General features: G+C 46.3%; 1 protein-coding gene across 1 annotated transcript in view; it reads left to right on the top strand.

The window, feature by feature from the left end:
* The window catches only part of CDC45 (cell division cycle 45), a 55,051-nt gene that overhangs the window by 13,853 nt on the left and 21,655 nt on the right, over positions 1–19,543 (top strand). Inside the window, exons 6-11 of the mRNA XM_007958452.2 lie at positions 9,942–9,997; positions 12,234–12,282; positions 13,719–13,780; positions 15,992–16,042; positions 17,199–17,318; positions 18,910–19,041. Of these exons, the coding sequence (XP_007956643.1) occupies positions 9,942–9,997; positions 12,234–12,282; positions 13,719–13,780; positions 15,992–16,042; positions 17,199–17,318; positions 18,910–19,041 (470 nt within the window). The remainder of the gene's footprint in view (positions 1–9,941; positions 9,998–12,233; positions 12,283–13,718; positions 13,781–15,991; positions 16,043–17,198; positions 17,319–18,909; positions 19,042–19,543) is intronic.

Here is a 19,543-nt window from a genome sequence, read left to right as displayed (position 1 = left end):
TGGAGAGAACAATCATGGGAGAAGGAAGGGCTGCTTATGCACAGGGAGATAGCTCAGGGTGCAGAAGAGTATGAAGGGACGGACACTGGGAGGAGGTAACTATGGGGAGGAAGTGGGAGGGGAGCTGCTGCATTGTAAATTTTGGTGAATGACATGAGTCAAAGTATATGTGAACTGCTGTATGAAAAGTGAATTTACTCTGTAAATCTTCACCCAAATCCTAATGAAAAAAAAAGAGAGAGAGAGAGAGTTAAGGGGTGGAAAAAAATATACCAAGCCAACAGTAACCAAAAAAGAGTAGGAGTGGCATTATTCTGATAAAATAGACTTTAAGGTGGAAAACAACAGAAGAGACAAAGAAAGTCACTGAAAGGGACAATTGACCAAGAAGACATTACAATAATAAATATTTATGCACCCAGTGAAAGTGCTCCAAAATACATGAAGCAAATATTAACTGAAGTCAAAGGGAAAAGAGACAACTCTACAATAGTAGTAGGAAACTTTAACACCACTTTCGAGGAGGGACAGATCAACTAGGAAAAAACTCAACAAAGATACGGAAGAACTAAACAGCACAATCAAGCAACTCGACCTCATAGACACATACAGAGCATTCCATCCAACAAAAGCATAATGACATTCTTCAGTACATGTGGATCATTTTCCAGAATAGCTCTGGTAGCGTGGTGCCTAAGGCACTTGACTGCTAACCAGAAGGCTGGAGGTTCAAACCCACCAGCCACTCCTCAGAAGGAAGATGAGGCAATCTGCTTCCATAGTGATACTGTCTCGGACACCCAAGGAGGGGTCACTGTGAGTCAGGTCCGACTCGATGGCACATAACAACAACAACAAAAGACCATATGTTAGGACTAAAACAAGCCTCAATAAATTCAAAAACAAAGCATCTTCTTGGTCCACAATGCTATAAAATTAGAAATTAATAATAGGACGATCAAGACAAAGCATCAAAACATGTGGAAGCTGAACAATACACCGCTCAAAAGCTACTGGATCATAGAAGAAATAAAAAGTGAAATAAGAAAAATTTCTAGAAACAAACGAGTGAAGACTTGTCTTACCAAAACCTATGGGACACAGCAACAACAGTACTCAGAGGTCAGTTTATAGTGATAGATGCATACCTCAAAAAAGAGGAAAGAAAACAAAATCAATATTCTTACTCAACAACTCCAACAATTAGAAAAAGGACAACAAAGGAATCCTACAGTATCTACAAGTAAAGAAATAATAAAGATCAGAGCAGAAATAAATAAAGCAAAAAAAAAAAAAATAGAAAATCAACAAAACATAAAGCTGGTTTTTCAAAAAGATTAACAAAATTGAGAAACCATTGGCAAATCTAACGAAAAGAAAGAGAAGGTGCAAATTACAAGAATAGTAAGTGAAAAGGGTATCATCACAACAGAACCAACTGAAATAAAAAAGATAGAGTATTATGAAAAACTGTACTCCAACAGATTTAAGAACCTAGAAGAGATGGACAAGTTTCTGGAATCACATGACCTACCTAAACTACTGGAACTTATAGGTTCAGCAAAGTGGCAGGACACAAGATCAACATACAAAAATTAGTTGGATTCCTGTACACCAACAAAGAGACCTCTGAAAAGGAAATAAGGGAAACAATATCATTTACAATAGCTAAAGATAAAATATCTAGGAGTAAATCTTAACAGGGACACAAAAGACCTATACAAAGAAAACTGTAAAAACTACTACAGGAGACAACGAGGGATCTACATAAATGGAAGAACTTGGCTTATTCATGGATAGGTAGACTGAATATTGTGAAAATGTCAATACTACCTAAAGCAATCTACACATTTAATGGAATCCTGATCCAGACACCAACAAAATTTTTTAAGGACATGGAAAAAACAATTACGAATTTCATATGGGAGCTCTGGTAGCATAGTGCCTAAGGCACTTGACCGCTAACCAGAAGGCTGGCAGTTCAAACCCACCAGCCACTCCTTGGAAGGAAGGTTGGGCAATCTACTTCTGTAGTGATACTGCCTCAGCAACCCAAAGAGGGGTCTCTATGAGTCAGGTCTGACTCGACGGCACATAACAACAACAATTTCACATGGAAAGAGACCTTGGATAAGTAGAACACTTTTGAATAACAACAACAAAGTCAGAGGTCTCACACTCCCAGATCTTAAGAACTACTATAAGCCGTAGTAGTCAAAACAGCATGGTATTGGTACAATGATAGAGAGACTAATGAAACAGAATTGAAAGTCCAGAAATAGATCCATCCATTTATGGACAGCTGGTCTTTGACAAAGGACCAAAAATCCATTAAATGGGGAAGACATAACCTCTTTAACAAATGGTGCTGGCAAAATTGAATATCCACTCGCCAAAAAATGAAACAAGACCCATACCTCACCCCATACACAAAAACAAATTCAAATTGGATCAAAGACTTAAATGTAAACCCCAAAACTGTAAAATTCATCAAAGATAAAATAGGGGCAAATCTGTTGTTGTTGTTGTTATTTGCCGTCGAGTCGGCCCCGACTCATAGCATCCCCTCCTTGGGTTTCCGAGGCAGTATCACTACGGAAGTAGATTGCCCAACCTTCCTTCCGAGGAGCGGCTGGTGGGTTTGAACCGCCAGCCTTCTGGTTAGCAGTCAAGTGCCTTAGGCACTATGCTACCAGAGCTCCTTATGGCAAATCTAGGAGCCCTAATTTACAGCATAAATAGACTATCAAACATAACCCAGGATGGACAGGAGGTAGAAGAGAAGCTAGATCACTGGGACCTTTTAAAAATCAAATTCTTATGTGCATCAAAAGACTTTGTCAAAAGGGTAAAAAGAGGACTAGAGACTAGGAGAAAATATTTGCCTATTTGCATATCTGACAAAGGACTTATCTCCAAAATCTATAGAAAACTTCAGTACCTCAACACCAAAAAGACAAACAATCCAATTCAAAAATGGGCAAGAGACATGAACAGACACTTCACTAAAGACGATATGCTGGCGGCCAACAAACACATGAGGAATTGCTCGCAATCTTTAGTCATCAAAGAGATGCAAATCTAAATGACAATGAGATATCACCTCATCCCAGCAATAATAGCAAAGTTCAACAGGACAGAAAATAACAAATGCTGGTGAGGTTGCGGAGAGATTGGAACTCTTGTGTGCTGCTGATGGTATTGTAAAATGGTACAACCATTGTGGCAAACAATATGGCGTTTCTTTAAAAAACTGAAAATAGAAATACCATTTGACCCAGTAATTCCATTACTAGGAATATATCCTAAAGAGATAGGAGGCAGGATATGAACAGACATGCACACCTATGTTCGTTGCAGCACAATTCACTATACCAAAGAGATGAAAACAACCTAAATCCCCATCAACAGATGAATGGATAACCAAACTATGGTACATTCATACAATGAAATACTATGTACGTTAAAGAACAATGAAAGATATGTGTATCATCTCACAATGTAGATGAGCCTGAAGAACATTGTGCTGAGTGAAATGAGTCAGTCACAGAAGGACTAATATTGTACGAGCCTATTACTGTAAAAAGACAAAGAAGGACTTTCTTAAGGAAGGGAACTCTCTTTGTAGGTTGCCGGGGTGGGGAGGGAAAAGGAAGGAATAATTTCGGGCTAGTTGAGGGCTACATGCTGACGTGTGTAAGGCGAGGAATGGTATGGAAAGAATCTGTAACTACCATGATAACATTAGGGAAAGGGAGGACACCGAATTGTGCACATAATGTATGGACAACAGAGGCTAATACCGGTATATCCACAATACTTCATTACCATTAACACCAAACATCAGGCTACAGATAAACACGTAAACATCTGAGAAGATCAGATGTGGGTCAGTGAACAGGATTATACTCTAGACCAAGGATAGATTCAGCTGAGGCTAATCTGGGACAGATAGTAGTGATACAAAATACCCGTAATCCTTACAGAAACAACAGAAGACAGACATAGAGAAATTCCTCACAGACAGCCAGACACTGTGGGAGAGAGATCCAACAGATCTACCAACTCAGGACTATAGTATTGGGGGACACCAGACTCAATTGGGACAACAAAGTACATAAAAATCTTCCACAACATTTCATTGGTGAGTAGCAACTGGGGTCTTAAAAGCTTTCAAGTGACCATCTAAGATGCAGTTAATGGTCTCCTATCGTCAGAAGTGAAGAAGAGTGCAAGAAACCAAGAGCATTTGGAAGCAATCAGCCTTAGAACATGATGGACCACAAGACCAGAAGAACTAGATGGTGCCCTGCTACCTATGCCAATCACTCGGGAAAAGATCAAAACTGGAGATCCTGGATAGCATGGGAGGAAAACCATGGAATAAAATCCAAAAACACAATAATGACGAGAATTATTGGTTGATGGAGTCTGGTGGGACCCCCACTACTATGGCCCTGGGATACACTTTGGGCCTGGAATAAAACTCACTCCCAGAGGCTGGCTCTCAGCCCAATAGTAAATAAGATGTACATGCAGACCGCTCAACGCAGGGTGATGTACCTACATACTCTATGGAGATGCCTCCTTTGGAGCGATCGACCATGGGGCACTAGAGAGGCAACATTCACATGGAGGAAATGCAGGACACACAGGAGTGCATGATTATGAGGGGCATGGGGGGACAGTTATTGGAAAGAGAGGGGAGGAGAATGGGTTAGGGTTGGGGATGGTATTTGGGTAGTGAAACCAAACGTACAAAAAATGTAAAATGTAAAACAAACTCTGCTCTGTAAACTTGCACCTAAAGCACAATTTAAAAAAAAAGTATGGTAAAAGGATAGAACCCTGACATATACTTTTTCTGATTTTAAACCATTCAGTGTCCCCTTGTTCTGTCTGAATGACTGACTACTGCCTTTTGGTCTTTGTACAAGTTCCTCATGAGCACAATTAAGTGTTAAGGAATTCCCATCCTTTGCAATGTTATTTGTAATTTATCATCATCCACACAGTCAAATGCCTTTGCATAGTCAGTAAAACAAATAAGCATCTATCTGGTATTCTTTGCTTTCAGCCAAAATCCATCTGACATCAGCAAGACTTGTTCCAATTCCTCTTCTGAATCCAGCTCAGATTGCTTGCAGTTGTTTGCCAATATGCTGCTGCAAGCATTCTTGAATTATTTTCAGCAAAATTTTACTTGTGTATGACATTAATGATATTGTTCAATAATTTACACATTCTGTTGCATCACCTTTCTTTGGAATGGGCGCAAATATGGATCTCTTCCAGTCAGTTGGCCAGGTGGCTGATTTTAAGTTTCTTGACATAAGTAAGTGAGCTAGAGGTGCTCACTTATTTATGTCAAGAAACTTGAAGTCAGCTACCTGGCCAACTGCATCCATTTGTTGAAATATCACATTGCGTATTCCATCAGTTACTGGAGCCTTGTTTTTCACCAATTTCTTCAGTGCAGCTTAGACTTCTTCCTTCAATACAATCAGTTCTTGATCATATGCCACCTCATGAAATGATTAAACATCAACCACTTCCTTTTGGTACAGTGACTCTGTGTTCCTTCCATCTTCCTTTGATGCTTCTTGAATCATTCAATATATTGCCCATAGAATCCTTCATTTCTCAAGCTGGAAGAGTTGAGGAAAACTTCCAAGCCTTGAGGCTTGAACTATTTCCTCAGTTCTTCCAACTTGAGAAATACCAAGCGTATTCTTCCCTTTGATTGTTTAACTTCAGGTCTTTTTCACATTTCATTATAGCACTTTATCTAGTCTTCTTGAGTTGCCCTTTGAAATCTTTTGTTCAGCTTTTTTAACTCATCATTTCTTCTTTTGCTTTAGGACTCACTTTCCTTTCCATAGCAAGTTGCAGAGTCTTTTCTGACATTCTTTATGGTCTTTTATTCGTTTTCTGTCTTTTAATTTAATGAACATTCTCAAAAAACTCACTGCTATCAAGGCGATTCTAAGTCATAGCAACCCCCACTGGGTTTCCAATGCTGTAAACCTTTATGGAAGTAGATTACCCCATCTTCCTTCTGCAGAGCACCTGGTGGGTTTGAACTGCTGACCTTCTGGTTAGCAGCCAAATGCTTTATCCACTACACCACCAGAGTTCTAATGGACATTTCATTTCTATGTATTTACTGGTTCATATCATTTTATAAAAGTGAAACCATACAATATTTGTTTTTTGTGTGATTGACTCATTTCACTCAGCATAATGCCACCAGGTTCATCCATGTTCCAAAATGTTTCCGGAAGTCATTTTTCTTTATTGCTGAGTAGTAGTCCGTCATATGCATGTACCATATTTGACTTATCCATTCATCCATTGATGGGCACTTAGATTGATTCCATCTTTATGCTATTATGAATAATACTGCAATAAATATGTGTGTGTATGTTGTTTACTTTCTTGATAAAGTCTTTTGATGCATGAAAGTTTTTAATTTTAATGAAGGCAGTTTATAATTTTTTTTCTATTGTTGCTCATGCTTTTGGTGACCTAAGATCCATTTTCAAAAACAATTTCTTGAAACTTTACCCATATGTTTTTTTCTAAGAGTTTTATGGTTTTGGCTCTTATAATATAATTTTTGTAAACGTTGTGAGGTAGGAGTCATATTTGTAGTGTTTTTGAGCATACCTTCTTGTTTAGATTTTTTAGTGGCTGCTCTGGGTATCACATTACATATATAAAACTTACCAGTTCACTGGTATCATTTTATCTTACTTCCCTTTGGGTCCCTTTACTCCTCCTTGTTTATGATATAATTTTCTTAAATATTTCCTGTACATACACTTAAAACCATATTGGTGTTACAATTTTTGCTTCACCCATCATACATAATTATACAACTCAAGAGAAACATTATATTTACCCAAAGTTTTGTTTGTTGGTTCATCTTTTCTTCACATTCCAAAGTTTCTTTTCTTTTCTTTCTTTCTTTTTTTTTTTTTTTTTTCATTTTCTTTCTGTTTACACAACTTTCTTTAGCTATTATTTTGAGGTAGGTCTACTGGCAACAAATTCTCTTACTTTTCTTTCTGAGAATGTCATGATTTCCCCTTCATTTCTGCAAAATAAATTTTGCTGTGTGTAGGATTCTGGGTTAACAGCTCTTTTTTCTGATAACCAAAAACTGAACCAAACCTACTGCCATCGAGTCGATTCCAACTCATAGCAACCCCCATTGGTTTCTGAGGCCATAAATCTTTATGGAAGTCGATTGCCCCATCTTCCTTCCGTAGAGTGGTTGATGGGTTTGAACCATCAGCCTTCTGGTTAGCAGTCAGTTGCCTTGAGCACTGCACCGCCAGAGCTCCTTTCTTTTTGCTCAGGACTTGAAAAATATGGTATCGCTTCTTTCTGACCTTCATGGTTTCTGAGAATTGACTGGAATTATTTTTTCCCCTATAGGAAAGGTGGTGTTTTTTTCTTTTGCTGCTTTCAAGTTTTTTGTCTTTTTTTTCTTTTGCTCAGTTTGGAGGAGTTTAATTATTATGTGTCAGTGTGAATTTCTTTATGTTTTCCCTGTTCCGGCTTCTCTCAACTTCTTAAATACACCTACACTTCACTTATCAACTCTCTTGTTATCTGATGTTTCACATTTAAACAATAATAAAATAAAATCTGCCCAGCTATTTTTTGCATTGATGATGTACTCCTGGCAGTAACAAGTGCCAAGCTACAAGGCAAGTGTAATGCTGGCTATGATGGTTAAGGTGATTTTTCAGCTTGGCTAGGCCATGATTCTCCATGGTTTGGCAGTTATGTAATGATGTAATTTGGCAGTTACGTACTGACATGGTCATATTCCATCTTGTGTTCTAATAGGGTCATGATGCATTTTCGCATAATGCCAATTTCCACATAATGACATGGTCTTTGGAACCTAACCATGTTGATCAGTGAGGAGTGGGTATATGTAGGTTTATGTCTCTTACCAAATTTTTAACCATTCTTTCTTTGTGAGCTTTATCAGCCCCACCCTCTTTCTCTTCTCCTTCCAGGATCCTACAATATGAATATTACATCTTTTGTTATAATCCTACCAGTCCCTGCGGGTGTTTTCACTCTATTCAGACTGGCAATATCGATTGTCCTCTCTTCCAGTTCACTGATTCCTTTGGCCCCTCATTTCTGCTCTTGTACCCATCCACCATTGGTTTTGGTTTTTATATTTCTCAGTTCTAAACTTTTCGTTTGGTTCTTCATATCTTCTGTTTCTTCTTTGAGACTCTTTCTTCGTTGAGACTGCCTGTTCTCATTTGCTTCAGGTGCATTTGTAACTGCTCATGAAAGTATTTTTGTCATGGCTGCTTTAAAATCTTTGTCAGAAAATTCTAACAGCCCTGTCCTCTCCGTGTAGGCATCTGATGATATTGTCTTTTTTATACAGTTTCAGATCTTCCTGGTTCTTAGTATGACAAGTGATTTTCACATGAAACCTGGACATTTTTGTATTACGTTACAAGACTCTAGGTCTTGTTTAAACCTTGTATTGTAGCTGGCTTTCTCTGATACCACTCCAGCAGTGGAGGCGGGGCATGGCTCCTTTACTGCCAGGTGGAAGTGGAAGGTCAGCCTCACCACTTGGCCTCTGTTGACACCGAGGGGCCGCCTCTTCATTACCAGTAGACAATGGAAGTCCCAGCTCCCTCCTTGGCCTTCTGTGACCTAGCCTAGCCGTGTATTAGAGGTATCACAACTCCCCAAGGATGGAATACTGGGCTCTCATATGGCTTTTGCAGGTGTTGGAGGGCACAGGGCCCTGGCTTTTTTTGTGGTGTTAGGCCAGAGTAGAGCAGTTACTGTCTTAAAGTTTTCTATCTTGCTTGGCTGTCCCCTTCCTTGGCCTTTTGACCAGAGAAAGCAGACTTTTGTCGTGGCTTTTTGTCTGTACCTGTCGGTGTTTCCAGGTTGCTGGCTTCTTCAGCTCTGTATCTAGGATACATAAGGCAAGAAGAAAACTCAAAGAAAGCTGAAAGCTTGTGTCCTTCAAAGCTGAGAATTGCCTTATAGTCTTTGATTTTGTTTTCTCCTTTGTCTGCTGTAAACTTACTGCCACGTCTGTCATTCCTTGGGTCCCAACATCTCAGCTGGTGTGCCCCCATCTCTGCCTTTCCTGGTCTTCTTTTGTTTGTCTGATATATAATGTCCAAGGCTTTTGGTCATATTTAGTGTGAGAGATAGGGAGAAGTGCATCTACGCCATATTCCCAAAAGCGTAAGTCTTGAGACCAAGGGTTTTTTCAAACGACGTAAAATCTCATCCTTTGTTTTGAGAATTAAATGAGATTGTGCTTGTAAAATTAGAACAGTGACCGGCATATGGTAGAATGTAAGAAACATTAAGCAGTTAACCAGTTGTTGTTGAGTTGGTGCCAAGTCCTGGCAGCCTTGTGTGTGTCAGAGTACAGCTGTGCTCCACAGGGTTTGTAAGGGCTCCTGTTTGGGAGGCACACCACCAGGCCTTTCTTCTGAGGCCCCTCTGGTGGTCTTGAATCACCAAGCCTTCAGTGAGCAGCTGGGCACGTGGGCATTGGCACCACCCAAGGACTCCTGAGAAACACCAACTCTTGTTCATGCCAATGAGGAAACTGGTATGAGGCGAGTGAGTGGCTTGCCCCGGGTCACGCGATGGGAGGTGGCGATGAAGAGCTGCGAGGGGCTCACCCAGAGTTTCGCCTGGAGCAGGTGCTTATGAAACATTCCCTCCCTTCTCTCCAAGGTGTCGGCAGTGCCCATGAGTCGGAAGGGACCTGGGCCATTGTTTAGCACCAGACGGCTCTCGAGCCCAGGGTGGCCCAGGTTTTTCCCTCAGGGGTCTGAGCTTCGTGGCCTTTGCCAAATCAGAGACTTCTTAGGCTGTGAGGATAAATCCCTGGCGTTTTGTTCTCTTTGTTCCTGTGCCAGGAAATGGTGGAGCAGACCATGAAGAGGAGGGAGCGAAGAGCGTGGGAGGCCCGGAGGTGAGTCTGTGTGAAGCAGCACCCCCATATCAAGGAGTAGTACCCCACTGTCCAGGAGCATTTTCCCTGTGGCTGGAAACAGCACCTCACCGTCTGGGAACAGCACCCCACAGCTGGAAGCAACACTCTAGTGTCCAGAAGCCAGTTCCTCCGGAGGGACTGGGTGCCACCCACACCTGCATGCTCCTGGGAGGCTGTGCATCTTTTTCAGTTTTAGAGTAAAGTGTTTAGTTTAGAGCCCAGAGCCACTTGTCCAGCCTGAGCATGTGGCCCCTGCATGAAGAAGGCTGTGTCACCACTGACCCAGGCATGGCAGCCTGGGCCCAAAGGTCTCACAGGTACAAGCCATCTGTTAGGGTGATGGACCCTGGTTCTTTATTTTTCTAAAGTTTTCCAGAGGTAGATACTTTTGTTTCAAACTCTTTATAATAAAAATAGATGCCAATTATGTAGAGCTTTTCATAGAAACCTATGAAAAGGAAAGTAAGCTATCAATAATTCTACTTCATATTACAAATTATGAAATTACAGTGCTTTAAAGTAAAAATACTGTAAAGATTTTTCCAGTTTGAAGTGAATGTGCAGTATTGCCCTTGAGCTGCGTACAGGGGAATTCTTTGCTGAGTCCAGTCCCCGGAGGTCTCACGGAGCTGTTCTGCCTCCAGTCCCCGTTGTTTCAATTGTGGGCATTCACCCCTGTAGCGTGGGGAGAAGGCCACACCTCATGAGAGTAGACAAGCCCAGACCACAGACCCACAGTCCCCAACAGGAAACTCCCTTTGGTTCTCACGTCTCAGGGCACCTAGAGACATACATGCCACCCGGCCTCTGCTTATGTTCTCAATAGGCAAACAGGGTGGTCCATTTCTTGTTAAACTTCTCTTTATCTTTATACAGACAATGGGAAAACATTTCAAGAAGTAAAGGAGAGAAAATGTAATCCATAATCTCACTACCTAAGCCAAAGAATGTTGTTTTTTTTTAAATTTTACACAAGACATTTGCCAACATATCAGCACCCCCATTTACAGCTCAGGGACACTAATGACATTTTTCATGTTGTACCACCATTAGGAGTCGGGATTGACTCGACGGCACATAACAACAACAACAACAACACCATTATTGCTGTACTTTTCCAAAATGCTCTACCACCATTCGCCTAAACTCAATCCCCAAGTAAGAGCTTACCCTTTCCCTCCCTCCCACCACTGGTGACCACTAATAATGCACAGAGTCTTTTCAGGCTTAGAGTTCTCCTCCTGGGTTATCTGTTCTTACACAGTTTTACATCATCATTATATACATCACTGTATGGGAGCTCTGGTGGCGTAGTGCCTGAGGCATTTGACAGCTAACCGTCAGAAGGGTGGCGGTTCAAATCTACCAGCCACTCCTCCGAAGGAAGGTTGGGCAATCTACTTTTGTAGTGATACTGCCTTGGAAACCCAAGGAGGGGTTGCTATGAGTTGGATCCGATTCCACGGCAGTGAGTTTGGTTTTTGATAGTCGTCTAATTTTACATTCCTCCCTTAACCGTAACCATTTTGCATAGTTCTTTGTTGGCAATGCCCCTCCTTTTTGGTCTATAGGTTACTTCCAGTATTTTGCCATTTGCACATAAGGATGCAATGAGTAACTGTACATATCAAATCTTGTTTTGATTTGTTCCTTTGAATTTTTATCTTGGGATTCTGGGATTTTTCCATTTACATAGCCGCAAGTAGTGTGTGTCAGTTTCACTATGCTTTCCCAAGGCTGTAAATAGACATTCTACCAAAGAATCGAGGAGTGAGAGAATGTTTATTGTCAGTCGCCGTCTTGTGGATTCTGACTCCTGGAGACTCATATAGAACTGTGCTCCACGGGGTTTCCTTGGCTGTTACCTTGACAGAGGAGTACCTGGGTGGCACAAACACCTTGCTTCTGAAAGGTCAAACTCTATGGAGCATTCTACTCTGTACACATGGGGTTACTGCAAGTCAGAATGTACTCAGCAACAACTAACAACAACAACAACACGGGAAAAGATCCCAGGCTGATCCTCGGCAGTGCTGCTGGGTGGGTTCAGACCATCAGTCTTTAGGTTGGTGGTGGAACACAAACCATGTGCACCACCGGGGGACCATGATTTAATTTGCATTTCTTCAAATGCTGTCAAGTTGTAACATTTTTCTAAAACGTCATGCGTACTGTATTACTTCCTACTGAATACATCCATTTTATACCATTACAGAAGAGAAATCCTCTTTGACTATGAGCAGTATGAATATCATGGGACATCAGTAAGTATGAATATGTGCAATTCACCCTAAAATTCTAGCTCTCAGGATAAATTTCCTAGAATGTGAGGAATGACCAAATGAAAGCCTGGTTGAATTCTTGCTTCACAACTTGGCACTGTGTGACCTGAGCCTGACCTCCCCCCATACAATGAAGAAGTTGTCCTCATTTCACTTGTTACAGTGGGCCGGAGCACCTGCAAGGTGCTCGATGAAGAAACAGCTATTGCTTTTGCGCATACCTTCCCCACCCCCACCTCGTGTACTGAGTAGCACCATGCTCCGTAGGGTTTTTAGCGCTTTAGCCATTTGGAAGCAGGTCACCAGGCCTTCCTTCCAAACCGTCTGGTTAGAAGTTGAGCACTTACCTTTTGGACCACCAAGGAGAGTTGGAATCGACTTGACAGTAACCGGGTTGGGTTTTGGTTTATTGTTTTCGTTTATCATCAAAAAGACTGAGCACCATAATTAACAAGTCTGTATCAGTCTCTGTGCAAGAAGATAAAACCCCAGATGTACAACGGCACATGGTACGTGATCTTTGGGAAGAGGTTTAGTATAGAAAACCTACTTGTGGTCAGCTCCATTAATGCTGGGTATAGCTCAGGGCCTTAAGTAGCCCTAGAAAGCAAGTTTCCAGTATAACATTGTCCCCTAGCACTGTATGTCCAGTGTCCCTTTTATTGTCACAGTCCTGTTGTCCTAGGAAAGATCATACCTTTGCCCTGTTTCTAAGCAGTCAGGGAAAGGATATTGATGCCTACCCAGAGAAGGTGCCAGTGAGCTGTGGATGCCCATCTCCCTCCAGTTAGTAGGACGAGTCCAGGGGAATCCTCTCCCTGCAAGGAAAGTCAGCGTCTCAAGGCTAAGTGTCATTCAGTAAGACACTGAACCTTCTAGCAGTCTTCTAACACAACCCAGACCCACTGCTCACAGGAAATGAAATGCTTCCATCTGGACAGCTGTTAGGAAGACCTTCATCACAGGTGGTCCCGAGACCCTCCCTCCACCTCTGATACTTGGATAACTGAAACCACAAGCCTGCCTGGCCTGGCCTTCCTGGGACTGTGTACCAGGCCATCAGCCAGCCAGCAGGAGAGCATGGGTGCAGGGTCCAGCAGACAGTGGGTCACCCAGACTTAAAACATCACCGAGGGCCAAAGGAGCTGTGTGTAGAGGCCCCATCCCAGTGCTCACAGGGCTGCACTTCCTGGGGTACAGGTGCCTTCCCTGGCCGCACAACGACGCGTGCGGCGCCTGGTGACTCTGTAACTGGAGAGGAGAGCCTACACGCCAGTTCAGTTACTCAGTCTTCTCCTTGGACTAGTGAGCACTGCTGCCCCTCATCGCAATGGATTCCAGCCAGCACCATCCCTGGGTGGGGTCGCAGCATGTGTCCCTCTGCAAACATGGCCTCAGGCTTCTCTGCTCTCTTGTAGTCAGCCATGGTGATGTTTGACTTGGCATGGATGATGTCCAAGGATCTGAATGACATGCTGTGGTACGTAGCCCCCTTGCCAGTGTTTGTATGTGGAGTCTTGCCTCGCAGCAGAGGTCAGTGCCCTGTGGTGCTTCCTTCCCCAGGCACCTGCATCTTGCAGCAGGGGCACGGTTCTGGCAAACGGCATCACCACCCTGCCTCCCTTGTCCCCGGCAGGAACTCCAGACACAGCTCCTTTCTGGGAGTGCACACAGCCCAAGGTTTCTTCCTGTGTGGTTTTAGGTTGTATCACACAAACTCAAGGAAGAGGAAGACTGCAGGGTACAGAGGGCACGTGGTGGGTCGGAAGATGGCGCTCAGGTGCTGCTCCCCGCTTTCTGCTCCTGCCCTAGCCTTGCTGCCTGTTAAACTCAGGTGACATAATGAATACGAGGTTAAACAAGGCAGCCTCCCGAGGCATCTCTGTAAAAGTGGTGCCATCTGACCCGTGTGTACCTGCCTGCCCACCTCCTGAGTTCGCTGGGTGGGCTGTGAGCAGGTGCACTCCGCATGCTGGAGCCCTGTGCAGAGGAGGAGGCCACTGGCCAAGCTCTGTTAGCGCAGGTGCATCTAGAAACGGGCGACAAGAGCTGAGAGCCTAGGTTCTGGCCTGGCTCTGCCACCTGCTCCACAACCACAGCCTTCTGCTCTGGGTCCTGGTTCACTCCCCTGTGAGATGGCAGTCTGCTGAGGCCACTCTGGCTCTGACTGCCTCCAGTGGGGACCATGTCTATGCCCAGTCAGAACCTTGGGCCAGCCGTACCCAACAAGCAGCCGGACATGCTGGGGTGGGGGGGCACCAATGGGCCAGCCCTCCAGGGTGCCAGTGCAGGGCTCCCCGCTGCCCGGCACGTGATTGGGTCTAGAAGGCGCGCTGTCATGGGTGGTTGCCCTCTCAGCTCATCTCTGCTCTCAGCCAGGTGCCTGGCCATGCAAATAACCCTCTCAGCCTTGTATCTTCTCTCGTAGCATGGAGGTAACAATTTCCACACTGCACGTGTGAACACCACTGATTGCATCAGGTGCCCATGTCACTAGTGAGCACCTACTGTGTGCTCAGTGACTCTTGAGAGTCCTCTACTAGAAGCTTACACCCTTGAAATGCCTTCAGAAAACTCCAGAAACCTCACAAGAACAAATGCAAAATAACACGATACAAAATGCAAACATGGAAAGATCAGAATGAGGTTAGGGGGTCAAGGAGTATGTCAGGGGCACACCACTGTGGGAGACATTGACAGGAGTCCTTAGGCGCCCTGTGTTGCCCTTACATTAGCCTTCCACAAGTCCATCCATCTGTCTGGATACCTGGCGCATGTGTTAACTGCCTCTCCTGGCCTCTTGCTCTGCACAGTACTCAGGCATGTGGAGTGCACCTGCTCACAGCCCACACAGCAAACTCAAGAGGTGGGCAGGCAGGTACACATGGATCAGATGGCACAGCGTACCCTCTGTAGGATGTCCTGCTTGCAGAAGGGCTGTTCTCAGCTCAGAAATGCACATAGAATACTCTTTTTGTGACTGATCACATCTGTGATGCAAGTCACACTTGTCATGGGGTGATCACAATGCTAGGGAGGTCGGGTCCCAGCCTGGGTCTCTGTTTTCTCATCGAGAAATGATGACATTGGAGACAGTGCCCTTTGAAGGCTTTAAAGGGGCCTAAAAGCTCTGTCATTCATCCTTGACCTGAGTCAGGAGGATAAGTAGGTGGGTGTGAGTAGGATCTGTTAGGCTCCGAGTGGCAAGTGGCGAGAGGAGCTCGGAGAGGTAAAAGGACAGGCCGGGGTCAGCTGGCACCCGAGCACAGACGTGTGAGCACAGTCCTGCACCAGCCCTCTGTCCACATGCTGGGGCTGGAGGTGCAGCCCAGGCAAGACTAAAGCAGAGAGCAGCCAGGGAACCAGGCCCAGAGTGGCAGGCGCCTGTGTCCAAGCAGGATGTGCAGGTAGGGGCCAGAAAGCGGTGGCTACCCAGCTCACACTGGGCCTGCCACCCCTTGTCCTAAAAGTTTCCCTCCTTTGTGTCCTCCTTGTAAGGGGGCAGCCCGTGTGCTGGCAGCTGAAAGCTGCCTCATTTAATCTCTCCACTTGTGGAGTGGAGATTGCCTAGCCCCCACCCCAGTGACGTCTGCTCTGGCCAGCGTGGGGGCCGTGCTGCCACCACGGATGCCAAGAGGGAGCTGCTCTGCAGCTCATACAGGCCGGCCCCAGTGCTTCCCTTCTCCTCTAGGTGGGCCATCGTGGGACTGACGGACCAGTGGGTTCAAGACAAGATTACCCAGTAAGGATGCACTCCCTCGGGGTTTGGGGTGGCTGCCTGCTGGGCCCAGCTCCAGCCACAATAGAGGTGGCTCTTCTCCTTGGACTGGGACTTGGTTGTCACAGGAGGAGGGCCTGGCACCAGTGTCTTCTGATAAAGTGGTGTGGCCTTGGTGAATGCTGCCTCTGCCCTCAGAGGGTCCACCAGGTGGAGCCAGAGGTAAAAGAAGGAACCAGCTGTCCCCACAGCCCTCTAGCCCATTTGTGCAAGTGCTGGTGAGGGACAAAGTGGGGGTGCCAGGTGCAGCACCAGACTCTGTAGGAGGCAGAAAGGAGTTTGGGGGCCCCAAAGCAACGGGCGCTCCTGCCCTGCCAGGGAGTTTAGGCTGGAGGCAGAGGGCAGGCCAGGGAGGCTTTGGCGCATGGGAAGCCAGCTCTTGTTTTGCCCCTTGGGGCTGCCTAAGGATCCAGACACCGGGGCAGGGCTGGGGTCTGGATCGGCTGTGCCGGGGTCTCCCGCTTCCCACCAGGCAGCCAGCCTCCTCTGGTGCTGTCTCAGGAAGTCCAAGGGCCTTGGCAGGAACCTCTACCTAAGAGGCTTGCCCACTCCTGGGGACCAAGCCGATGTCCCAGGTTTGTTGCCTGGCACAGCCCCACGTGCAGCCTACCCTTGACCATGGCAGACTCCTCATGCTGTTTGCAGGGTCCCCGTGCAATTCCTGCCTCCCCCACCCCCGAACCGCAGTCAAGCCCTGCTGGAAGGGGGTGCTTGGGGCCTCAGGCCAGTGATAGGTCCTGGGGGTGAGGGGACGCTCCTTCACAGTCCTTGCCCATGGCACTTGGAGACCTGCTCTGATGGCACATTCTCCAGCAGGCCACCACCCATTGTGTTCAGTAGCACTTCCAGGCTCCGTTACCCTCCACTCGGGTTACTGCACTTACTCGGGGCCTACCTCACTTGGTTGTGTGGGTGGAGGGTGGAGACATGGGTGCCCCATAATGAAGACAATGCAGCTGCTGGCTTGGAGGTGACACAAAGTGACAGGGCTGACCCCTCCCAGGCAGCTGAGTGCAGGTGGCGAGCTCTCCCTAGACCTTGCACAGGACCACGTGTCGTGGGCAGGGTCTCAAGGGTGCAAGGGCGGGAGGGCTACCTGTGCGGCTGTGCTTTCTTCCAGAATGAAGTATGTGACTGACGTTGGCCTTCTGCAGCGCCACGTGTCCCGGCACAACCACCGGGATGAGGACGAGGAACACACGCTCTCTGTCGACTGCACACGGATTGCCTTTGAGTATGAGTATCCTTGTGGTTGTGCCCATGGGTACAAGCCAGCTTTGCTTTGACACTCTGCAGAGCTCAACTCCACCCTCTCTCTGTCCCCAAGGAATATAGGCGTGTGCTCACTGGTCAGAGAGCTGTGTGCCTGGGTTGTGTGGTAGTGACTGCCACATGCCCAAAACAGGCAGCCAGGGGGACAAGAAGCTTTAAGAGAAGGCAAGCTGTGATTTTTCCTAGGCCAGGGTCAAGCATGTGGGCTACTGAGAACAGTCTGCTCCAGCCTGGCTCTGGAGTCGGTCCTAAAGGGGAGGGCTGTTTAGAAGCCCTGTGCTTCTCTAGCCCACACTTACAAGGTGTTCCCTGTGCTGGGTCTCGGCAGGACCCACTGGGCAGTCCCAGCAGCTTTGTGTAGCTCGAAGATGCCTGTTGAGTCAAGAAAGTAATAAGCCAATGTGTATTCATTAACAAGTTAATTAACAATGTGTATTAATTAACAAATTAATACGGGTCCTGTGCAACTTTTTGCTAAAAAACATGGGCATTGGTGGAGCCAGTGGGTGAGCCATGGGCCTGGAGTACCCCAGAAAGAGCCCAAGGGCACATTTCAAGCTGAGTCTCAGCCTGCACAGTGGAGGGGAGAGCAGCCCAGGCAGAGGCTGGGGCCACGCAAAGGCCCTGAGGTGACCTTGAGGAAGGAGCTGAAGAGGCGACAGGGCCAGAGCAGCAGCAGGAGGCCTGTGACCCCGAGGCCAGTGGGAGGCCACAGAGTAACCCAAGTTTGGCTCATGTTTGTTTAAAATGTCCCTCTGGCTGCTGAGTAGAGGATAAGTTAGGGATGAGGAGGTGTGAGAGGCATGGCCAGGGTCCGCTGCCTCGGCAGGCCGACTGGCAGGACGTGCCGGTGGGTAGATGATGGAGCTGCCCCGTTCCTGTGGGGGGCCATCTGGGGAGGAATAACTGTGGGTTTGGACGGGTTGTCTTCGAGGGGCCTGTGAGTCTTAGAGGAGGTATTGGAGGATGGGTGGTCGCTGGGGAGAGGGACCACCAGTGAGGCTGCAGGGCCACCAGGGATGCTTGTCTTGGCCATGCGCTGGCAGGGTGCGTATGGTCGTGGGAGTGAGTGACAGGCAGAAAGGGTCAGAGCTGAGGTCAGGACCCCTAAACTCCAGGGGGGTGGTGCAGAAGTGGCTAGGACTGGGGGCAGGGTTGCATGGCGCATACAGGAAGCATTGCAGCTGACAGCCTGAGCGGGGTCATGTTCAGTTGCGTCTGGCCATAACCGCTGGCCCTGTGACCTCCATGGACTCCAGTAACCTCTGTGCCTTAGTTTCTCTGAGTTGGGGCTTTAGTTTTGCTGAGTCGTGTATGGTTTCCACCTGCCAGGCTCTTTATCTGGGTCAAATTAAAGTAATAATGTTAGAAGCATTCCCTTTAGGTCTGTGATGGCTAGTTTCACAAAGGCCCCAGTGAGAAGGCCAGGTGACACAAGCAAGTGATCTGTTGGATAACTGCAGATGGGCAGTCCCAGGGATGGGGCTGCCACTGCAAAGGTCCCTGTACCAGCCCAGGTGGGCCTGGCATGCCGCAGTCCTCCTTGACCTCTGCCCCAGCCTCCGCCTGGCACTCTACCAGCACTGGTCACTGTATGACAGCCTTTGCAACACATGCTACACTGCCTCCAGGTTCAAGCTCTGGTCCGTGCAGGGCCAGAAACGGCTCCAGGAGTTCCTGGCGGACATGGGGTGAGTGGCTCCCCTCAGCCCCCCACCCCTGCAGCCCGAGGGAAAAGTCTCCTGGCTTTGTTGTGATGGAATTGGCTGTAAAATGCAACCGATGCCCATATCCGCCTTAAGGTCTTCACCACGGGATCCAAGAATTTTTTTTTTTTTTTTTATTGTGATTTGGGTGACCGTTTACAGAGCAAATTTATTTCCCATACAGCAATTCATACACATTTTGTTTCGTGACATTGCCTGCAATTCCCCACAATGTAACAGCTCTCTTCCCACTTCCTCCCCATAGTTACCTCTTCCCTGTATCCTTCCCTCCCATGCACTCCCACTATCCAAGCTGTCTCCCTGTGCAAACACTGCCCTTCTGTTCTCCCACAACTGATAGCTCCAAGGAGTGCTTCTACCTGATGTAAATGTTCACCCTCTATGCCTGTCTATTGTTTGGCTGGAAGCCACAGGGTCGAGTTCAGTTCCAGACCTGAAGGATAACTAGGGGCCATAGTCTCAGGGG

This window comes from Orycteropus afer, unplaced genomic scaffold (assembly GCF_000298275.1).
Source record: "Orycteropus afer afer isolate SDZICR_OR568_19922 unplaced genomic scaffold, OryAfe1.0 scaffold00986, whole genome shotgun sequence".
NCBI lineage: Eukaryota > Metazoa > Chordata > Mammalia > Tubulidentata > Orycteropodidae > Orycteropus > Orycteropus afer.
The sequence above is the reverse complement of the archived record's forward strand: the minus strand, read 5'-3'. Positions and strand labels throughout refer to the sequence as shown.